Source organism: Coenobita brevimanus, chromosome 27 (genome assembly GCF_032717465.1).
Source record: "Coenobita brevimanus isolate Jiangsu-jjx chromosome 27, ASM3271746v2, whole genome shotgun sequence".
In the NCBI taxonomy this organism is placed as follows: domain Eukaryota; kingdom Metazoa; phylum Arthropoda; class Malacostraca; order Decapoda; family Coenobitidae; genus Coenobita; species Coenobita brevimanus.
The window spans coordinates 17,739,885-17,763,413 of NC_136980.1; the positions used below are offsets into that span (position 1 = coordinate 17,739,885).

The window sequence follows — 23,529 nt, forward strand, 5'->3', positions numbered from 1 at the left end:
TAACTCATACCATCCATCAATCAATTGATCTTTTTGGAGAAACTCATGCAGTAGCTCTTGATATCTCTAAAGCTTTCGACAGAGTATGGCACCGTTCCCTGCTGTCTAAACTCCCTTGCTATGGACTAACGTCTTTTGTTCCTTTGATTTCTTCATATCTTAGTGAAAGGAAAATAAGAGTAAAAGTAGATGATGTATATTCGAATTTCCACTCAATTAACGCCGGCGTGCCGCAGGGATCAGTCCTTGCACCAACCCTATTTCTGGTTCATATTAATGATCTCTTATCTGTCACTCACAATCCCATTCACTCATATGCAGATGACTCAACACTACATAGTTCATTCACACTCAGACATCCACTTACAAAGTCTAATATCTCTACCTCTCAACTCAACACAGCCATCTCCATAAATCAAGATCTATCTACAATCAGTGAATGGGGACAAAACAACCTTGTCTCTTTTAATGCTAGCAAAACTAAATATATACAGTTTACTAATAGACAGATATTGCCAGATTCGTACATTACCTTCAGTGCTACTAATATTCCCATCTCCAAAAGTATTGAAATTCTTGGTGTCTCACTTAACAGTGCCCTCAGCTGGACCTCTCATGTCAGATCACTTGCTAAAACCGCCTCAAAGAAACTTGGATTATTGTACAGAATCCGTAACTTCTTCGCCAATGAGCAGTTAGCTATAATTTATAAGAGTCATGTGCGCTCTCAGCTTGAATATTGCTCACCCTTGTGGAATGGTTGTGGAGAGGTTGCATTAAGACAACTAGACAAAATTCAGAATAAAGCTGTTAGAATCATTAACAACCCTGCCATTACATATAAACTACCTCCCCTGCAAGTAAGTAAGAAGGAATGTTGCCTCCCTTGCATTATTTTACAGATATTTTTTTGGCAAATGCTCAGATGAAGTTGCGTCCATGGTGCCACCTCCCCATGCCTTCCCTCGTGCTACACGGGCATCTGCTAGCGCTCATGACTGGAATGTCACTCAACCATATTGCAGAACTTCTGCCTATCAGAATTCTTTCATTCCCCGAACTGCATCTCTCTGGAACTCGCTTCCCCAGAGTTGTTTTCCTCCAAATTTCAACCTACAACTGTTCAAGTCTAACTGTTACAGATATTTTATGAACAGAGGACACCAGTAATCTGGTGTATGGATTATTTTTTTTCTCCATTTGTTTTTCCTTCCTCCGTTCTGTTATTAAAAAAAAAAAAAAAAAAAATCTGATCCTTCATCATCAGAAATGGCTGATGATTTTGCAAACAGAAGATATCGGCAGACAGTGGAGAATTCACGGTCACTCTCCTCCTCTAACGCATATGTTTCCATACTCAGCATCGCTAAATCTGGTCCTTCAGATGAGGAGTCACTTTCCCTGCTCACAATCGGTCAGAATGGTACATCTAACTCCCTCCCTATTGCACTATCACTTAGGCCTTGCCTACGAGGGCCTTTGGACTTCATAGTAGTGGAAGTCGAAGGGAGCTGGCTGTCGGAGGAGGGTCAGGACATGGGAATATCTTTATGTGTAGGCCTATCCATCAAGGAGGTAGGCAGGCAACTTGAGCATGACTGGCATGCATTGGGGAGGGTTGCCAGCGGGTGCGGGTGGTGAAAATAATTAGCTGAGTATTCAAACAATGGAGCGAATTTCTAGAACATGTATACATGACCCCCGGACAGCCTCAGAAAGACATGTATACATATCACCCGGACGGGATGGGTTAAAATGGAGCTTGTAAACAGACCAGTGATATATGGATGCTGGGACAATTACAGAAATAAATATTGATTCACTTTATTATCATCAATACTGGGACTGTGAGCAATGATTTCAAAACCCAGTGAAGCAATCGCTGGAACTCAAGAGTCTTCTCAGAATACTGCGTAAGAGTTTGATAATTGTTCTATTAAAAAAGCAGAGTGATATTACTATCTGCCATTGTACATTAAACTGTAGTATCAAAAGGAAAACTGTACTTGTCAAGAAGCACTGAGTACTGACTGACAGTACTGTGCAGCAAGCAGAGGGCACTGAGCACTGACTGACTGATAGCATTATAAAAGAGAGAGAGAGAGAGAGAGAGAGAGAGAGAGAGAGAGAGAGAGGAAGAAAGATCACCGGGTACTGATTGACTGAGAAAATTATTATTCACTGAGATAGCAGAGCACTCACTAGATATAATGCCAGATATTTAAAGAGTAAATTTTACTGTGAACTGATTACTGCCTGTCACTTCAGGCGGCGGGAGCGGCATTGGGCGTGCATGCTGTCAGGTGCTGGCCAGGGAGGGCGCCCAAGTGGTGGTCACTGATATCAACCTTCAGGCGGCCAAACACACCCTCACTCTCCTGCCTGGTGAGTCACTCTCCTGCCTGGTGAGTCATTCTCCTACCTTGTGAGTCACTCTCCTGCCTGGTGAGTCATTCTCCTGCCTGGTGAGTCATTCTCCTACCTTGTGAGTCACTCTACTGCCTGGTGAGTCACTCTACTGCCTGGTGAGTCAACCTACTGCCTGGTGAGTCACTCACCTGCCTGGTGAGTCACTCCTGCCTGGTGAGTCACTCTCCTGTCTCGTGAGTCACTCTCCTGCTGGTGAGTCACTCTCCTGCTGGTGGGTCACTCTCCTGCTGGTAAATCACTCTCCTCCCTGGTGAGTCACTCTCCTGCCTGGTGAGTCACTCTCCTGCTCGTTGAGTCACTCTCCTGCCCGGTAAGACACGCTCCTGCCTGTTGAGTCACTCTTCTTTCTGGTGAGCTACAATCCTGCCTGGTGAGTCACTCTCCTGCCTGGTGAGTCACTGTCCTGCCTGGTGAGTCACTGTCCTGCCTGGTGAGTCACTCTTCTGCCTAGTGAGTCACTCTCCTACCTGGTGAGTCACTCTTCTGCCTGGTGAGTCACTCTTCCGGTGACCCATTCTCCTGCCAGATGAGTCACTCTCCTGCCCGGTCAGTCACTCTCCTGCCTGGTGAGTCACTCTCCTGCCTGGTGAGTCACTCTCCCGTTCGTTGTGTCACAGATTAACCAGAGGTAAAGTTATGTTTGCGTGATGCGCCGGTGTGTTGAGTGTAATACTATGGAGAAAATGGTCAACATAAGTAAACGTCTGCTGACAACTTTCTCTCTCTCTCTCTCTCTCTCTCTCTCTCTCTCTCTCTCTCTCTCTCTCTCTCTCTCTCTCTCCATCAAAACCTTAGCATGATTTAAGTTAACCAATCAGTAAATACGTGGTTTTCACCTTACAACGCCTGTTCACTTTCTTTAACTAAGAGCATTCTAACAATAACGTGATTACAAGTATCAAGTTGTTAACTTTCTGGCTATTGGAGTGGCATAATATGGCAATTATTCAGCACCAGTAAAGTAGTCTGTTACTGTCATGGGTGATGTTTACATGTCCTCTCTAGTTCCCTCACCTTGACTTAGCCCAGATTTTCGACCTTTGGCGGCTTATGTGGCTCAGTGGCAGAAGACAGTGCTACGCCTTTATGTCCTTCCCATAGCAGTTCCTCGTGACTAGCAACATATTCCAGTGTTAATCTACAGTGTTGTTCCAACTTAACATTTAAGAGGGGCAGTAACAATTCTAGGCCAAGTTAGAGTAAAAAGAGTATAGTTTCCCTAACAGCATCTCTCTCCCTAACTCTTGGCTAGAAATGTCAATTACTAATTTGAATGACAGTTCATTAAATAATCACATTCACAGACATAAGTATGTTATTGTTTATTTTGTATGTTTCATAAATAAAGTAAAGCTGTTATGCACTATCTTAAACAGTGTTAGTCTCACATCACATATCAAGAGTTGCTTCGTGAATAATCCATGGTGTGGGTTGCCAGGCCATTAAGTTCTTAGAATTAAAACATTCCACAACCACGGACTGAAGAATATAAATATTATTAACTAATTCCTCATAATCGTATGTAATAATTTACAAAATATTTACAGCCTTATAACCTGCAGTACCGTGTTATTTGCAGTAGCATTTAAGTTTCTAGGTTCATTAGACAATTAGACATTCGTCACAAATCAACAACTTTTTCACTGGCTTTATAAAATGCTCGAAATTAAAACCTTTGATCTGTGACACCTCCTCTGCACTGACAGCAGTGACAATATACTTAGCCAGAAAAAAAAAAATCTGTATAGTAAACATCGCCGGCCTGTTCATTGCATCAAACAATACATGCAGTCGTTACAGATGAATAATGAGGCAAATTCTTTGCATTCTGATTTATATTGTTTATTGGTACTTAATCTTTCACTCCATGGCTCTTCGTACATTTATGGAGATATTTTGCGTCGAAGCAGATAACTTTTATTATTATTATTATTTTTTTTTTAAATACTCAAAATGTACATTGTTGTTCTATCAAGACACATTTTCAGCTTCCAGTTTTCCTGCAATTCCACAGTTACTGAGCCATTGACAGACGATGGTTTTGACATCAATCTTTTCTTTCGTCTGGAGTCCAGAAAGCCCCCAATATGATAAAGGGGGTAGGGGGGAGATAAAAGCTGGAAAACAGTGAAGCTATGAAAAGAAGAAAAAGCTGCGGTATAATCCTGGAGTATGCGACCACCCTGCACATAATACACTGTTCTTTGAAATTAGACCATTGTCTCATAGTACAAGAGTGTTAGCAGACGTTTGAAACTTCACATACCAATATTTACTTGCTGTGTGAATAGGAAAACTGATAGAGAAGTTTTGAAAAAAAAAAAAAAGTTATTGTTCATCATTATCATCATACGGACCTCCTTTGCCACCCTAGGGCAAGGTGTGGACTACCAACGTCCAGGCAGCCCAAATTTGCCCAATTCAATGGACAACGCTTCCATTCACTCACCATTCAAGCCCCCGGAATCCTGGCTGTATCTGATACGCCAAAAACATTCACCACTTACTGTTGCTTCACATAAACGTATCCGATAGAGTCATTCCGGACGCTGTCACGTTAAAAACGGGTGCCAAATCCCTGATAATGAGCTCCTTCTCACAACATTCATCCAGCCAGCTCGATCTCTTGTCAGTCCCCTAGCCTTACCAACTTCCTCACACCCTCATCCACCATATCTCTCCACCTTCTCCTTGGCCTCCCTCGCCTCCTCCCTCCTTCGAATTCGCTCAGATATACCGTTTTCACCACTCCATTCTTATCCATTCTCTCCACATGACCATATCATCTCAGTTAATTCTTCGATTCTGGTGTCCACAGACTTCCTCACTCCACATCTTTCACGAATCGCATTATTTTATTTAGTATCCTATCCATTCTCCGTACTCCACACACATTCCTCAGCAGTCCCATCTGCTTTGCTCTCACTCTTGACTCTTCATTTTCATGCCACACCATAGTCTTACATCCACATGTTTAAGTTGGCACTAACACTCCTTCATGTAAACCTCGTGCAGCTGCAACACTCAAGCCTCTGTTTCTTATCAAGGCCTTTATTGATCCATCCTTGTGTCACTCTGCTTTCCTCTTCTTTTGGACATTATCCTCTCTTTTCTGTCACTGTACCCAGGTATTTGAACTCTCATCAATTCCAGTCTCTCTTCATTCACTGTAACATCACTTCACACTGGGAGTCACCTACTTTCTCAATCACCATCACTTTACTCTTTTCTACATTTACTCTCAAGGCACGACGCTCACAGAAATCAGCAAAACTCTGCACTAGCCTACCAAGTTCTTGTCCGATGTTTGCAAGTAGTACTGCATCACCAGCATACAACAAATTTGAGATATTCCATCCATTACCATTCATTACTAACGCCACCCCCCCTCTCCATTACTCGTGTTTTTACTTCTCTCATCACCCCACCCATTTATAAATTGAACAACCATAGGGACATCATACAACCTTGTCGCACGCCCACACCGATCGTGAATCATTCACATAGATCCCCATTTATCCTTACACATGCATCATTACCATCACAAAAACTCTTGACGGCACCTATCAGCTTACCATCTACACCGTACATGCGCAAAACCTTCCACAATCCTTCTCTTTCTCCTTTGTTGTATGCTTTTTTCCACATGCATGAATGCCATAACCACCTTATAGTCCTTCTCACAAGCCTTCTCCACTATCTCTCTCACTGCAGATATTTGATCCACACATCCAATGCCACTCCTAAAGCTACCCTGTTCATCACTCACCAGGACTTCTGATATCTTTCTTACATTATAATCATGCTTCCATATACCTTCTCTACCTTCTCTCTGACAATAACTTATGTCACGGTAATTCGTGCATTCATTTCGCTCACCTCTCTTTTTGTACAGCAGTACATTCATAGCCTTTTTCCACTCACCTGGCACAGTTTCACTCATCCATGCCCTCTTACATATCTTCAACAAGCAATTCATTCCGCTCTCTCCATGAGACTTAATCATTCTGCATACACCTCATCAACCCCAGCTATCTAAGTATCTATCTATTACCAGACCCCTTAATTCCATACGGGGAGGCCACAAACAAATCGCCTCCACGTCACCCTGTCCTCCACCATTTCACTGCCCTGCTCCCAATTCACCTCCCCCCTCTCTCATATACCTCTCCATTCCATCCCTCCATCTCATCCTTGGCCTTCCCCTCCCTCTCTCCCCCTCCACCTCACTCACATACACTCTCCTCGTCAGTCTCTCACTCTCCATCCTCTCCACATGGCCAAACTGCCTCAGTGTGTTTCTCCTAACGCTTCCTATCACATCCACATCCACACCACAACGCTCCTTCACATCCTCATTTTGTCAGTCTGTCTCTCCATGTGACTCCATAGGCTTCTTTCATATAACTCATTTCCACTGCTCTCACTCTTGACTTGTGTCCCTCCAACAACGTCCAAGCTTCACTTCCATACGTTACAGTTGGCATCACAATACTGTCATGTAATAACTTTTTCACTTCCATGCTCACTTCTCTGTCTCTTATCACTGCATTCAAGGAACCAGCAACCTTTCTTCCTTGTTGTACCCTTTCAAGCACTTCACCCTCCAAACTTCCATCCTTACTCATCACACTACCCAAGTACATAAACGTACCCACATTTTCCATTTCCTTATCATCCAACCTCACTGTACATTCACTGACTTCACCTCTCTCGAAGACCATAAGTTTACTCTTTCGTACATTCACCTTTAGATTCCATCTCTTACACACTCTCCCAAACTCATCCACCAAGCCTTGCAGCTCCCCTTCGTCTTCACTAAACAATAGAGTATCATCTGCAAACAACAGTACAGGGAGTTTCCAAACACTGCCCTCTCTCATTAGGGCCACTCCAACATCCTCTGCCCTACCTTGTATCTCTTCTATAACTCCATCCATATACAGATTGAACAACCATGGAGACATGACACATCCCTGTTTCAACCCAACATGCTGCTCTCCTGTTTTATTATCATTATTATTATTATTTTACCTCCCCGCACCCCCCACAACATTCTTATCATAGCTGGGCTATACTAGGCTCCAGTTGAAAGAATATAGTGACGCAGTTACCTTCGTCTACGGTTGTTCAACAAAGGTGAAAAGTAAAGAAAATTTTGGAAGATCACAAACTGCCGTCAGATGAGTAAAAGTCCGTCGTTGTGTATTTTCCGAAAACACAGACACACACGCACACACACACAGACACACACACACACACACACACACACACACACACACACACACACACAAATATATATATATATATATATATATATATATATATATATATATATATATATATATATATATATATATATATGGATTTGGAGGATGGTATACGTTTATTGATATCTGGCCGACAGGACGGAATGCATTATCAGGGAGTAGGATTGTTGCTGGGTTGTAAGGCAAATAAGGCTTTATGTGAGTGGGATCCTATAGATGAGCGATTGTTATACGCACGGTTTAAATCAAATCATGGCAACATCAGTCTGTTTGTGTGTTATGCACCTACTAATGATGCACTCGATGAAAGGAAAGACACATTTTATGAAAAGCTGCAAGAAGGAGTAGGAATGGTACCCAGACATGATGTTTTGATCTGCGTTGGAGACTTTAATGCAGTAATGGGCTGTTCAAATGAGGGATTTGAGGCATGTATGGGTAAGATGGGAGTTGGTAGTAGGATGAGTGAAAACGGAGTGAGGTTTGGAAGCTTCTGTCTAGCAAATGACTTAGTCATCGGGGGCACACTCTTTCAGCATGGCAATATACACAAGACAACTTGGGTGTCGCCGTGTGGAAAATATAAAAATCAGATTGATCACATCGCTATCAGTAGGAGGCATAGAAGTTCTCTGCTAGATGTTCATGTTAAACGGGGAGCGGATATTGGTAGTGACCATCAACTCAGCATTGCAAAAATAAGGTTTAAACTTAAAAATCAGAAGAAGGAAAAATCTGGTGTTGGTAGATACGATATTGTTAAGCTTAGAAGGGAAGGAGAAGAAAAGGAGGAATTCAGATTAGAATGCAGAAATAGGTTTTTGGTGTTGGAAACGTTGGAAGAGGGGAAGAGAAGTGTAGATGAGATGTGGAAGGATGTGAGCAAAGTTTTGCATGAGACTGCTGAATGTACGATTGGAAAGAGACATAGATTCAGGAGAAAGAAATGGATATCAGAGGAAACGTGGGATATGATAAAAAAGAGAGGTGAGGCTAAATTGAGGAGTGAGATGCAATGCGTTGATGAACGAGAGATTGAATTAGCAAGAGCTGCTTACTGGAGTTTGAATTCAGAAGTAAGAAGGTTAGCTAGGAGAGATAAAAGAAGATGTGTGGATGAAAAGGTTGCAGAGACTGAAATCTTAATAAACAAAAATGATGGACAGAGTCAAAGAATAGTATATGAATCGATTAGAGAACTGAGTGGTAATGCAGGTAAACGCAAGGAAATACCAGTTAGAGACAGGGAAGGAAATTTATTGACCAAAGATGGAGATATTAAAAATAGATGGAAAGAGCATTTTAAGACAGTTCTTAATAGACCAATACCACCAGAAGAGGATATACCGTCTGCTCAGGAAGATTTAAATATAGAAACAGGAGAGTTTAGGCTTGCAGAAGTGGAGAAACCAGTAAAACAGTTAAAGAATAATAAGGCACCAGGGGAGGATGGTTTATTTCCGGAAATGTTTAAAGTGGAAGGGGATAGATTAATAATGATCTTGACCAAGCTATTCAATAAGATATGGGTGACGGGGTTACTACCATCAGTTTGGAAGAATGGTGTAATTGTTAAAGTTCCGAAGAAGGGAGACCTGAGTGAATGTGGTAATTGGAGGGGAATCTCTTTGTCACCGATTGCTTTGAAAGTTTTCAGTAGAGTGTTGTTAAATAGGTTGGAGCCGGTGGTTGAGGGTATTCTGAGGGATGAACAGGCTGGTTTTAGAAAGAGACGTGGTTGCAATGATCAGATCTTTATAGTTAGGCATTTGATGCAGCAAGTTAATGAAATGAGAGTACCGTTAAGTCTTTGTTTTGTTGATTTTGAAAAGGCTTTTGATAGTGTTTCGAGAGAGACTATGGGGAAGATCATGAGACATTATGGAATACCAGAGGAGTTTGTGAGGGTCATTATGAACATGCATGAGGACACATTTTGTAAAGTGATGGTTGATGGTTGTCTGAGTGATTCGTTTGAAGTCAAGTCCGGAGTAATTCAAGGTGGTGTTCTATCGCCTTTACTATTTATATTAGTCATTGATTACATTATGAAACGCGTTGGAACAGAAACCGGTGCAGGTATACTTTGGGGAGAGAACAGGAAACTTTTGGATTTAGATTATGCAGATGATATAGTTTTGATTTGTGCTGGGCCAGAAGAGATGCAGAGAGTGTTGGACTGTTTGGTGAGTGAAGGTAGCAAGGTGGGTTTGGTTTTTAATTGTGGAAAAACTGAAATAATCAATATGAATATGGAAAATGCGCAGGAATGTGTAATTGGAGGTATGGTTGTAAAGCAAGTTGATAGGTTTAAATATTTAGGTACTTATTTAGCCAAGGATGGTTCTTTGAACTTTGAATTCGAGGAAAGGTTAAAGAAGGCTAATCAGGCAATGGGAATGCTTAAAAATATTTGGAATAATAACAATTTTTCTGTGCATACAAAAATCAAACTTTATAAGGTAATGGTTAGGAGTATCTTAATTTATGGACACGAGTCTTGGTACAGCACAGTGACTATGGAAAATAAATTCTTGGTGTTTGAAAACAAAGCACTTAGAAGAATATTAGGAGTTAAGTGGTGGGAAAGGATACCAAATAGTAGAATTAGAGAAATAACGGGAGTGCAGCCGGTCGATGAATATGTTAGGTTCTCACGATGGAAGTGGCTAGGACATGTGTATAGGAGACAGGGAATAGTACGAGGTACACCAGGGTGGGTGGCACTTGGTAGGAGAGGTAGCGGAAGGCCAAAAGAGACGTGGGTGAGGACAATGAGACGGGAAGCTGGAGATGAGTGTTGGGGAGAGCTTGAGGAGATAGCACAAAATAGGATGTGGTGGTGTGAGTTCATCGAGGCCCTATGCATCCCCGAGGGTGCCACAGGAAATGATTGATTGATATATATATATATATATATATATATATATATATATATATGTATATATGTATATATATATATATATATATATATATATATATATATATATATATGTGTATATATATATATATATATATATATATATATATATATATATATATATATATATATATGTATATATATTTACTTACTTTCCTGACCGGAAATTGAACCCCAGACCTCCAGACAGAAGTCTCCAACATATAAAGATGCTCGTGTTGTGTCCGGGATAGATTAAAACTGCTCTGTCACTTGCCGAGTTGCGTGGGGCTGAGAAAGAATCCTAATGTGTTGTGACTGAAATATATCCTTCCATAATGGATTTACCTGATTCGTTAAAAAAATTCAGGTGTCTCAGCATTTATCACGTCGTGGTGTAGTGGCATCAGTGCCTGACTTCTATCTAGAGGTCTGGGGTTCGATTCCCAGTTAGTAGCATAAATACATTTGTACACACGCGTGTAATGTGTCTCTCCAATATACTGTATATATATATTAGGATGTTCAGCACTTATAGGGGAGAAAAAAAAAATGGACATTTAGGTGGGCAAAGTATGCAACCGGTTCCACTTTACAAAGAAAGCATTCAAGCAAAAATTTTTTTTTTTTTTTTTTTATCAATGCAAAGTCGTTCCTCACTACCCCTACATTATGTAAATCTAACTGATCTGAGTACATGAAGGGTATGGTGAAGAAAGGTTAAAATAAACAGTGATACAGAAAAAGAAACAATATTTTTGAGCTTTACAACAAGCATAATCAGTTTATTACATGTGGAATTTTTTGGTCGAGTTGTAAAGGGCTCTGTGGTGTTGCACAACATGGAAGATCAGCTGTCATTCTTTATTTTTCGTCGAACCGCTGTTGTAGTCCATTGCCAGTTTGACTGCCCACTCAGCAGTGTCATTGATCACTTTGAGGAGGGCCATGACATCAGGAATGAGGCAGAGGTCATTGATGCTTGTCGGAGTATCCAGATTCAAACACTGGAAGAGTTTTTTCGACTTCTGTGTGACAAATTTAGAGATTCTCAGATCTGATGCCTTATCAATCGTGTTCATGTTCAAACGGCACAGACCCTTCTTCCTTGGCAGTGCTGTGATCACATTCTTCAGCATTTCCTGCTTTTCCTAAGCAAAGACTTTGTCAGAATACATGGCTAGTGGAGCCCGGTCCTCACTGAGATACCAGAGGTGGCTTTTGACTTTGTCCAGTGCCTTCTTTGCTACATTGGGATCCACCTCTTTGAATTCTTCAATCATCTTCAGGCGATTGAGGTCATTGATTGGAGTATCGACAGCATTTGGGGCTTCAATCCAGTGCATCACATTGATGGTGACGAGGAAGACACAGATACGTTTGATGGCCTCCTTTTGATGCCATGTGAAAGGGAAGAAGGCTGCATCCTTCAGTTGATTTCTGAAATGGAAGATCTTGTTTCAGTAAAGGCCTTTGGCCATCCAACGTGCTCTGTGATAGACACCTTGGTGGTGAGAAGTCATCCGTGGTGGCTTCTTGCCAAGGAAAGCCAAAACAACTGGAGGAGCTCAAGGTAATCATCACGGGGCTGTGCATGATCCACGTGGCTGAGTGTGAAGTGATCAATGTCCTTGGCTCTGTTGGCAATCCACGACTGAGATTTTTCATCTAGGTCATGATCGTAGGGATTGAAGGAATCTGTGTCAGTTTTGTTCCAGAACTCTTTTAATTGACTGAAGTGAGGAATTTCAGGACCAGAAGAAGAGAAAAAGAGATCAAAGATCCCTGCCACTATGAGTTCACACACGTGGTGCCTGCATGCCAAGAACAACAGCGAGACTCGGAGACCTCTTTCAGTGACAAAGCAAGCTTCGCTATGAACCCCTGTGTTAGATGCTGTAGTATCAAAACAGAGCCCTCCAATCCAGGGCTTCACTTCTGGCAATTCATCTAGAGTCCTTAGCACTGCCACTCCCATTGCTTCGCCCATTCCAGCAGGGATCTTAAGGATCACCAAGATCTTCTCTGTACCAATCCCTGTAACAACAATCGCCAGGTGATCACTGCGGCCGCTACCACCGATGCTGGGCCAGAGCTTTCCATCAAAATTGAGAATCAAGGGTGTTGTGACTGGAATTCTTTTTCTTATCTTTTCAGCGATCTCAGTCCTTGATTCCTTCCAAACAGAGTGGAGAGATCCAACAGACAATGTGAGTTCCCCCAAGTCAAGCCCTGCTGCGACCAAGGCGGGAGTTACCACTTGCATTGCTACTCGTGTTGAAATGAGGCATGGGTTTTAAGAAGGACAAAGAAAAATTGCAAAAAATGGTGTAGTTCCCACCAGTAATGGAACTGGATAAGCACTTTGCCCTTCAGGTTCTTGAAAGTTCGTTTTTGCTGAACACCATAATATATATATATATATATATATATATATATATATATATATATATATATATATATATAGAGTTAAGCCCTTAATTCATGCCAACTTTTCTCACGCGATTTCGGTTATCCACGAATTTTTCGTACAATAATTAAAACATAAAATTATAGTATTCAAATTAATAATATTAATATAAAAGAGAAATAAATAAAATATAAAAATGCCTACCTGCTGCCCGTGTGCATACATATATGTATGTGTGTGTGTGTGGGGGGGAGGTCGGTCTACTGTGACTCGATTCTCGTAGTAGGAGTTAAAGATGAATACAGGGAGTTGATCTTGATTTATTGTCTTCAGAGAAAATCTTAAGTTGAGCAGTGTATGTATTACAGAGACTGAATACACTAAGTAAGTCTAGTTGGACCCCTCTTCTTGTTCACTCTCTCCACTACCTGTCGGTTCTATAGCTAGCCTCCTTCTGAGCTCTGCTTCCTAAATTCTGGTGTAGCAGGGGTCGTGTCACGTGTGTTACACTGTTGTTGGAATGTTCTAGAAACCTGTGTGTGAGTATGTGTGTATGTGTGTGTATGGTCACTAGGCATTGTTCGTATGCTGTCTCACTGACACAGTACCTATATCATCCCCTGACTTGCTGCTTCCAGTGTATTGTCAACATTTCCTCAGTTACACTTGCAAGATCATTTCCCGTTCCCAGGCTTGCCTGGTGCTCTGTCTGTCTATCTATTTATATATCTATCCATAATTTTTTCTATAATTAATTGTATTTATAACATGGAGTCCTAACATTGCTCAGTCACGCGCTGGAGGTCATCCGACGGTAATTATCATTGACATATGCTAATCTATTAGTACATAATATTGATTATAATATTGTATACATATAATATTCATAGTAAATTGCAATGATCTAGTAATATTACATTTTAAACAAGTTGTATACATATTTGAATAAATGCACTAAAGGTAAACTATTTAACTATAATACAGTATGTACATGGGTTATTGCAGTGAAATGCATCCATGAAAAAAAAAAGTTTAAAATTAAGATTATGGTAAGAGTTATTAATATTTCAGTTAAAGATAATGCTACTGGTATGCCATACTTCCATATCATGGGTCATTCTTCTTTGTATTATATATATATATATATATATATATATATATATATATATATATCTATATCTATATATATATATATATATATATATATATATATATATATATATATATATAATGTTATGAGTCCATATTATATTTACAAATCATAATAGATAGATAGATAAATAGACAGATAGACAGCTCTATGCGAGCCTGGGAATGGGAAATGATCTTGCAAGTTAAACTGAGGAAAAGCTGACGACAGATTAGGAAGTAGCAATGTCAGGAGATGATGCAGTTAGTTTGTCAGCGAAACACCAGGAGAACAAAGCCTAGTGACCATACACACACATACACACATACTCACACACAGGCTTCTAGAACTTTCCAACCACAGTGAACACACGTGACATGACCCCTGTTTCACCAGAATTTAGGAAAGAGAGCTCAGAAGGAGAGAGGCGATAGAATCGGCAGGGTGTAGGGAGGAAGGCTTAGCAACTTGGAAGAGAGAGAAAGAGAGCGAGATAGAGAGGTAGCTAGCGGGACTCTACTTATACTCACTCGTGTGTGAGAGATTTTGTTAATATTTCCAAGGCAAATAAAAATAGTCCCATACTCTTCTTTACCTCTCCTGTCATTGCATGACAAATGGGAACCAAGATTATCTACTTACAAACAACTCAAGTATAACAACCGCTCGTCCACAAGTCTAATAGATAACTTCAGCTACAAGTAACTACAAAGTCTTTTATGACATTTGGTAGCAGCGAACGTATACGAACCTCGTCTACGAATCAACAGTGAATTCCTACAAAATATCAAGATTGAAAACAAAAAAATTCCTCTCACAACCAACAATTCACAACCAGCTCCTGACAGTATTTTCTCCAACCAGCCCCCTCCTTCTCCCCGATCATCACGCTGATGTAGAGGTGAAGAGGTCACAGGACGCCTTGCAAGTAGTTTAACAAAGTACTGATACAAACAATCTTGAAATTTCTACGACGAACCAACGAACTACAACCATCTACAATCAACTACAAGTAACAACTCTACGAGTCGTCTGTATAATCTTCTACACGCACCTACAAGTAGCGGCAGTCTTCATCCTACAATGAGTAAATCACAAGAAAAAAGGACCGAGAATATATCAAGAAAGAAAAAAACAAACACACAAACAAACAAACGAAGAGTGAGGTACGACTCACAACTCACAACAACCAGACCTCACCCTCCTCTCTCTGCTACACCCACCCAACCTCCACCGCTGACGCAGGAGTGAAGAGGTCAAGACACGCAGCAAAACACCAGAGCCACATTTATAACGCGACTTACTCACCTTTCTTCACCCAGCTTAAGCATCGCTACTCATTCACTCACCACAGCTACCAGTGTGGGAAGCCGATGTCACCATGTGCTGAGATGACATTACAACGCGAGTCTGCCACGCCAAGCAACGTGTGACTGACACCAGGCACTTCTCACCCACTACTCATTACTCATTATTCACATAGCTCCTACTCATACTCATTTATTTCCACAGTATTGAGTTGGAAATTCGACGTTCTATGCTGAGGTTTGCCTGGGACATCTGTTAACCACCACAAGCACCAGGCCATGGAATTTCCTGAGTAATATCGTCCATCAACACAGCACTAGAATTATCAAGAGATCTTCAATCAACCCTGCATTTTTCTTCCGAGATCGACTTTTGTATCGACACACCTCTATGATCTGTATCAAGTGGGTAAAATTATACTTACTCATTTCTTCTCAGTGCTAAAATTAGCTATATTCAACTTTTTTACTTATTTCCATATATACACTTGTACACTCACTATCTATCATTTATTTCAACTTATTTACTCATCTATTTTCTTAAGACATAAATAAACAAAAGGCGTATTTCATAACACCATATCTTAATGACAGGAATATTTTCGCCACCACCCACGTTAATACCAGATGACACACAATTAGCCACAACAACAGACTCACAATTAAGAGAGCACCAAGGCAACCCACCCCTTGTACAAACCTCACCACAAACTAAAGACCAAGAAACAAATACGGCAGTTTCAGATGATGAGTGGGAAACCTCCTCTGACGTAGCAAGTGAGGACTTTGTCGCTGACTTGCACACGTATGCCAATATACTTAACAGGGTTCACCGGTCCGGTCGTACATATTCCACCATTCCCTCACACAACGATAAACAAGTCCAAGTTGAATTAACAGAGCAAACAGTGAAAATGAATCAAGAAACAAATACCGCTGATCTAACAACCACACCCCAAGTGTTTGTGTATCACGAGGATAAAACTGCCCCCAAATTCTCTGGCACAGACAAAGATCGCATTGATGTCATTTCATTAGTCAGTCAGTGCAAACAAATGTTCATCAAGCGCCACATACTAGATGAACAAGAGAAAATTGCTATTTTTTCATCTTGCATAAGCCAGGAAAGATGTCCAGCAAGCAATTTATTGCGCTCAGATAAGCTCCATAAGGCTAGGACATATGAATTTAAAACTGAACTTTTGAAGAAATTTTCTGGAGGTATGAACTTCTTGCCAGGTATAATTCCAGAATTACATAAAATTGTAGATCTTGTAAGGGAGCACACTACAAACTATGTTCTCAGTGAATTAACTGCTGATGTCTCCACAATCAAAAGAACATTGTTAGTTACTTTGGAAAACTCAAATTGGATAACAGATGATGGAAAGATGTCCCCAGACCTCGTCGTGGACATCATTGGTTATGTAACTGCCTTGTGTAAATTACCTGATAGGACCCTTAAGATCACCAAGACGATCGCGTACACCCCAGGAATGTGCTTGTTAGACTTAATGAACGAGGTAGAGATGCAGTGCAGTAAAGCAGGTATGGTCGACACACATGCACATTCTAGTAGAATGAGGGTACCTGAGACAGTATCAGCTGTGAAAACATCTACACCGACCCCAAACAGAGAACAAAATCGATCGCGACCCGAAAGCAGGCAGACCAAACAACCAAACATGACAAGGCCTCGATCACAGACGCCGTGCTACAGGCAGTTTCATAAGTTTTCACGCAGCCCGAGCAGGTCTCGTGCCATAAACAACACTATCTATCTATCTATCTATATACCTAGGCTGCTTCCCCCAAGGAAAGGGAGGTAGCCGAGACAGGACGACTCACTCTCCATTTACTCATCCATTCAAACACATTCATTCGCATCTTAGCCCCAAAGGGGAGAACGGACAGATCCTCACTGCATCACACCGCACAAGGGTCAACTGCGCAATGCAATCAGTGACATCCACAGCAGGGCCCGACAGCAGAACTGGTTTACCCCTGCCACATCATAACAGACCCATCCCCTTACCCGCACCTGACCTGACTAGCTGATCAGACCAAATGTGGGAGAATATCCCCTCAGGGCTGTGTCATCACTTATTCATTCACAATTTCTCTCCATTTATTTCTGTCACGCACAGCCACTATTCCTTGCTCAACAGACATCCCTCTCACATCCAGCGCTCTCTTCACACTGTCCATCCATCCTATTCGTGGTCTTCCTCTCAGTCTTACACCTCTCACATCAGATCTAGTTATCTTTTTCACCAATCGCTCATTATCCATTCTCTCCATATGCCCAAACCATTGCAACACCCTCTGCTCAACTCTACTAGCCATCTCCCGAACAACTCCAGTTCTCCTTCGCACTTTATCATTTCGCACTCGATCCATACACGTCACTCCACACATAATCCTCATACATCTCATCTCCATTACATTCAAACTTTTCCTCTCTGCTACACCCATATTCCATGTTTCAGCCCCATATAATGCAGTCGGTACCACAACACCCTCATACAGCCTTCTCTTTACATCCATTCTAAGCGAACGACATTTAAACACTTTTTTCATTCCTCCCAGCACCTTTCCTACTTCATTTATTCTAAACTTCACTTCTGCATCTATTCTTCCATCCACAGCAACATGTGTCCCTAGATATTTAAAACAATCTACCTCCTCAAGCAACTCACCATTCAAAACTATATTCATCCCCCTACCATCTATCAACCTCGTACACTTCATCACTTTACTCTTATTCTCATTTACTTTCAATTTCCTCCTTTCACACACCCTTCCAAACTCCTCTACCAACTGTCTCAATCTCTCCTCTGAATCAGTCACCAGTGCAGTATCATCTGCAAACAGCAGCTGCTTCAGATTACACTCTCCTCCATCAACATTTACCAGACTTAGACCACCTAAAACTCTTGCATTCACCTCCCTTACAACAGCATCCATGTAAATATTAAACAACCAAGGTGACATCACACATCCCTGTCGCAGCCCCACTCTCACGGGAAACCAATCACTCACAGCATTTCCCACTCTTACACACGCTCTACTACTTACATAAAAACTTTTCACCCCTTTTAGTAACCTACCATCAAGTCCATACAATCTTAAAACAGTCCACAAAGCCTCCCTATCAATTCTATCATACGCTTTCTCTAAATCCATAAATGCCCAAAACACATCCTTGCCTTTCGCTAAATACTTTTCACACACTTGTCTCACAGCAAACACCTGATCATCGCATCCCCTCCCTCTCCTAAAGCCACACTGCTCATCACTAATCACTCCCTCTGTACCCTCTCTAACTCTCATAATTAACACTCTGCCATACACTTTACCTACAACACTCAACAGACTTATACCCCTAAAGCTAGTACATTCATACTTATCACCCTTGCCTTTATACAACGGGACCACACAAGCACTTGCCCAGTCATTTGGCACCATACCTTTCTCAAAGCACACATTCAATAATCTTACTAACCAGTCAACAATAGTCACTCCACCACCCTTCAGGCATTCCACAGCACACCCATCCATACCTGCAGCTTTCCCTGTTTTCATCTCCTTTACTGCCTTCTCCACTTCCTCCTTCGTGATCAAAGAATCATTCAACTCTCCCAACACATTTATTCCTTGCACCCTTCTATCTGCCACAATCTCAGCCACCCTTTCCTCCTCTACATTTAACAATCTTTCAAAACACTCTGCCCATCTCTTCCTTACTGCATCCATCTCAATTAACATCCTTCCATCCTCTGCTTTTACTCGTTCTTCCTTCCCAGACTCTCCCCTTCGCACCCTTTTCACCTCCTTCCAAAACATTTTCTTATTCTGTTGAAAATTCTCTGTCAGCCGGCTACCCCACCTCTCATCTGCTGCCACTTTAGCATCACGCACAGCCCTTCTCGCTCTATTCCTCTTTTCCTTATACCTTTCATATGACATCTCATCCTTCCTCTGCAGCCACACTTCATATGCACGTCTCTTCTCAGCCACAGCCATACTTACTTCCTCGCACCACCATTCACTTCCTTTTCTTACACCACCACCCACACGTCTCACACCACACACCTCTTCTGCATGCCCCACCACAGCACTCTTAAACAACTGCCATTCCTCCTCCACGCTGCCATTTTCCCGATCTTTCACTGCGTTCCACTCATCTTTCAATTTCTCCTGATACTCTACCTTTTTCTCTCTTTTATCCAACTCACTCACTTTCAAAACCTCCCTGCCACACCTAACCCTCCTAGCTCTCATCCATCTCTTACCTACTCTTAACTTTCCCTCTCAGAACTCTCACATCCAACAATCTTCCTATTACATTCCTAGACACAACCACATAGTCCATCAAGGCTCTAACAACAACCCTTCCACCCTCCTGTCTCACCCATGTATACTTATAAATATCTTTCTTCTCAAACAGCGTATTCCCAATCACCATCTCTCGCTCAACACACATCGCTATCATTCATTCCCCATTTTCATTTCTTCCAGGGACACCATGCATACCAACTACGCCTTCAACTGCTACAACACTACTTGTGGGAAATCACATCGTAGGTCACAGTCAAGGGATAGGTCCATTCTATGTCATTATTGTGCAAAACCAGGACACACAAGGTATGAATGCTTTATCAAAGCAAAAGAGGACAAACAAAAGACACAAGGATTTGGTCCTTACTGTAGGCATCATAGATACCAAGAGCACTGGACCAGTGATTGCAAAACAGTAGAAAAAATTGTGTCTATGTTCAAATCGGGGGAAGACCAAGTCATGACAAAAAAACGAACAAACGTAAAGAAAAACAAGTCTAAAATTCACATAGGAGGCATGTTGGGAAATGAGTGTATCTTGATACCAGCTGTATGTGAGGATCAAAACGTTTCCTTATTTTTAGATACAGGCTCTTCAGTGAACTTAATAACACATGAAGAATTAAATAAATTCTTAAAAATAAAAAGAAAGTAACTTTTCTGGATGAAGCAGATTTAGATTTATACACTGTAGATGGACAACAAATTACAGTGAAAGGTATAAGATTAAATATCAGTTTCACAGAGACTACAAGACCATTCTCTGCATTTTTCTATATCGTTGAAAACTTAGCAATTAAAGCTCATATGTTACTGGGCTTAAGATCCATGAGAGCGAGAACATAACCATACTCCCACAAATGAATGGAATAGACTTTGACAATGAATTCATAGAGGTAATACCTTCAGAGCCCTCACCGATTGGTAAAGAAGAGCCAAAAAGAATTGGTAATATTAAAGGCTTAAACAAACATACACAAACGGATGAGTGTATAGATACACTCCCACCACCAACCCCATCCTCCAGAATTAGTGACCCAGATAACAGTACTGATTTATCAATTTTTCCAGCCCATCTCACTAATGATTTAGTTATACCACCTAATTCCTACATGAAAGCTACCATAAAGAGCAAATTACGGAATAGTACTGTTCTTGTCTTAGAAGAATTATGTAAAGTAAAGGGATTGTTTAACTTCGCTGATCGGATGGGAAGCGGTGTACTCAACGTGGTATGGCCGTTGGGTCTGGTTAGTACTTAGATGGGTGACTGCCTGGGAACACCAGATGCTGTTGGCATAACGTTCTCCCTACGTGTCAAGTGGGGTTGGTGGAGGATTAGTGCCCCTTCCTGTAAAACAATTAACTCTAAGCCCTTGGCCACCCCGTTTGGGATACATGGCGTCTGGCAAGGAATGAATGAAAGGGATTGTCAGTAGAAAACGCATTATGTCATACGAACGACGAAGGGCAAACTCAGATATTCATAATTAATCACATGAATGGGGAAGTTCAGTTGAAAAAGGGGACTTGCATAGTTAATATTGAAAAACGTCCTGCCCCTGTGAAGGAAATAGTTATAGCTGGAGTGACAAGTGAGATAAAATCTACGGATGGAGAAAGAATAAAAGAGAATTTAATTCACTCAGGTGAATTTGATGAAGAAAATGATTTGTTAACCCTGCTGGAAACACACAGGGACACCGTAGCATTGCCTGGAGAACAATTAGGGTGTACTAACTTGATTAATCACATGATTAATGTGCACCCAGAAACACCACCTATTTTCGTACCAGCTTACCGCATACCACACTCCCAACGTACAATTGCAAATCAGTATGTCGATGAAATGTTAAAACTTGGAATTATTGAGCCTTCAGTCTCCCCGTGGAATGCCCCATTATTCTTCGTGCCCAAACGAAATGGAGAAATGCGTGCGGTAGTAGATTGCCATAAACTAAATAATCACAATCCCAGACAGATTTCCCATGCCATTGCTAAGCGATGTTCTACAGAATATTGGTCCTGAGAATAATATATTCTCGACCATTGATCTCCTAAACGGCTATTATCAGATTCCGGTTTCGGAGGAGTCACGTAAATACACTGCCTTTTCAACAAACAGAGGCCATTATCAATGTACAAGAATGCCAATGGGACTGAGGACAGCCCCAGACACATTCCGGCGTCTTATGAATTACGTATTGTCCGGAATTTTAGGACAAGGAATATTTGTTTATCTTGACGATATTATAATCGCAACGAAGAATATTAAGGATCATCTCAGGAAATCAGACTTACTCTTACAAAAGCTTAGTGATGCTGGTTTAAAAATTAAACTTTCTAAATGCAAATTTTGCTTTAAGGAAATAAATTTCTTAGGCCACAAATTAAGTTCTGATAGTATTCACACCACTGATGACAAAATACAGGCAGTGAGAGATTTTCCTGAACCCACTACGACTGACGAAGTTAGACAATTTTTAGGTCTGGCTGGGTACTATAGGTCATTCGTACCACAGTTCTCTCAAATAGCCTTTCCTCTATTCCAACTACTCAAAAAAGATGCTGTATTCCAATGGGAAGAAGAACAAAAAAGGGCATTTAACAATCTAAAAATTAAACTAACAAATGCACCTTGTTTAGCATATCCAGATTACACAAAATCATTTCTTATTTGTACAGATGCATCAGTTAAAGGATTAGGGGCTGTACTGATGCAGGAAGATAAAAGAGGAAAAAATCAACCAATTGCATTTGCCAGCAGACAAACAAGAGGAGCAGAGAAAAATTATTGCACTACAGACTTAGAGGCACTTGCAGTGGTTTTTGCATTACAAAAGTTCCGAGATTTGGTATATGGTTACGAAATCCACTTATTCACCGACCATAAACCACTGGTGGGTATGTTTAAAGAAAAACTCCTTTCTGGGAGGAGAGCAAGATGGAAATGTACAGTTGAAAACTACAATGTACAAATTCATTATATACAAGGTAAAATGAACATAGTAGCTGACGCATTATCTATGAACCCGAACACAATTCAGGTCGTGGCGTTAGATCTCAAAGGAAATATCCCAAACCACGAGGATATCGCAAAGGCACAAAGACTTGACCCAATATGGTCTAAAGTTATATACAAGTTAGAAAGTGGAGATGACATACAATTACCCAAACTGCATGTCCCACTCGAACAATTCACAATGGTCAATAATACATTATACAAGATTAACTCTAAACAACCAAAACGCAAAAAAAATACTAACCAGTTGGTAGTACCTAATGACATGATAGCCCAAGTATTACGAACGATACACGATAGCCCACATGCAGGACATCCTGGAAAGGATAAGACATTCAACCAAGCCCAGCTTTTATATTACTGGCCTTCATTACGAAAAGATATAAACAATCATATAGACAGATGCGAATCATGTGCGAAACACAAAGGATACCCAATCACACCTGCACCGATGGGTAGTTACCCTGTACCACATCAACCATGGGACGTTGTCGCTGTTAATTTACTCAGCCATTATCATACAATAATAACCTATACTTATTCGTAGCAACGGATCATTTTTCCTGTTATGTCATTTTAGCTCCAATTAAAGATAAAACAGCAGAGACAGTAGCAAAGGTAATAACAGATAATGCAATATGTCGCTTTACTACCCCAAAGGTACTAATAAGTGATAATGGAGGAGAATTTAATTCTGAGATCTTACAAGAAATATGTAAAC

General features: G+C 41.0%; 1 protein-coding gene across 1 annotated transcript in view; it reads left to right on the forward strand.

Moving 5' to 3' along the window:
- LOC145394479 ((3R)-3-hydroxyacyl-CoA dehydrogenase-like) overlaps positions 1 to 23,529 on the forward strand; it is a 69,537-nt gene that overhangs the window by 15,269 nt on the left and 30,739 nt on the right. The window contains exon 3 of the mRNA XM_080268332.1: positions 2,269 to 2,385. Within this exon, the coding sequence (XP_080124458.1) occupies positions 2,269 to 2,385 (117 nt within the window). The remainder of the gene's footprint in view (positions 1 to 2,268; positions 2,386 to 23,529) is intronic.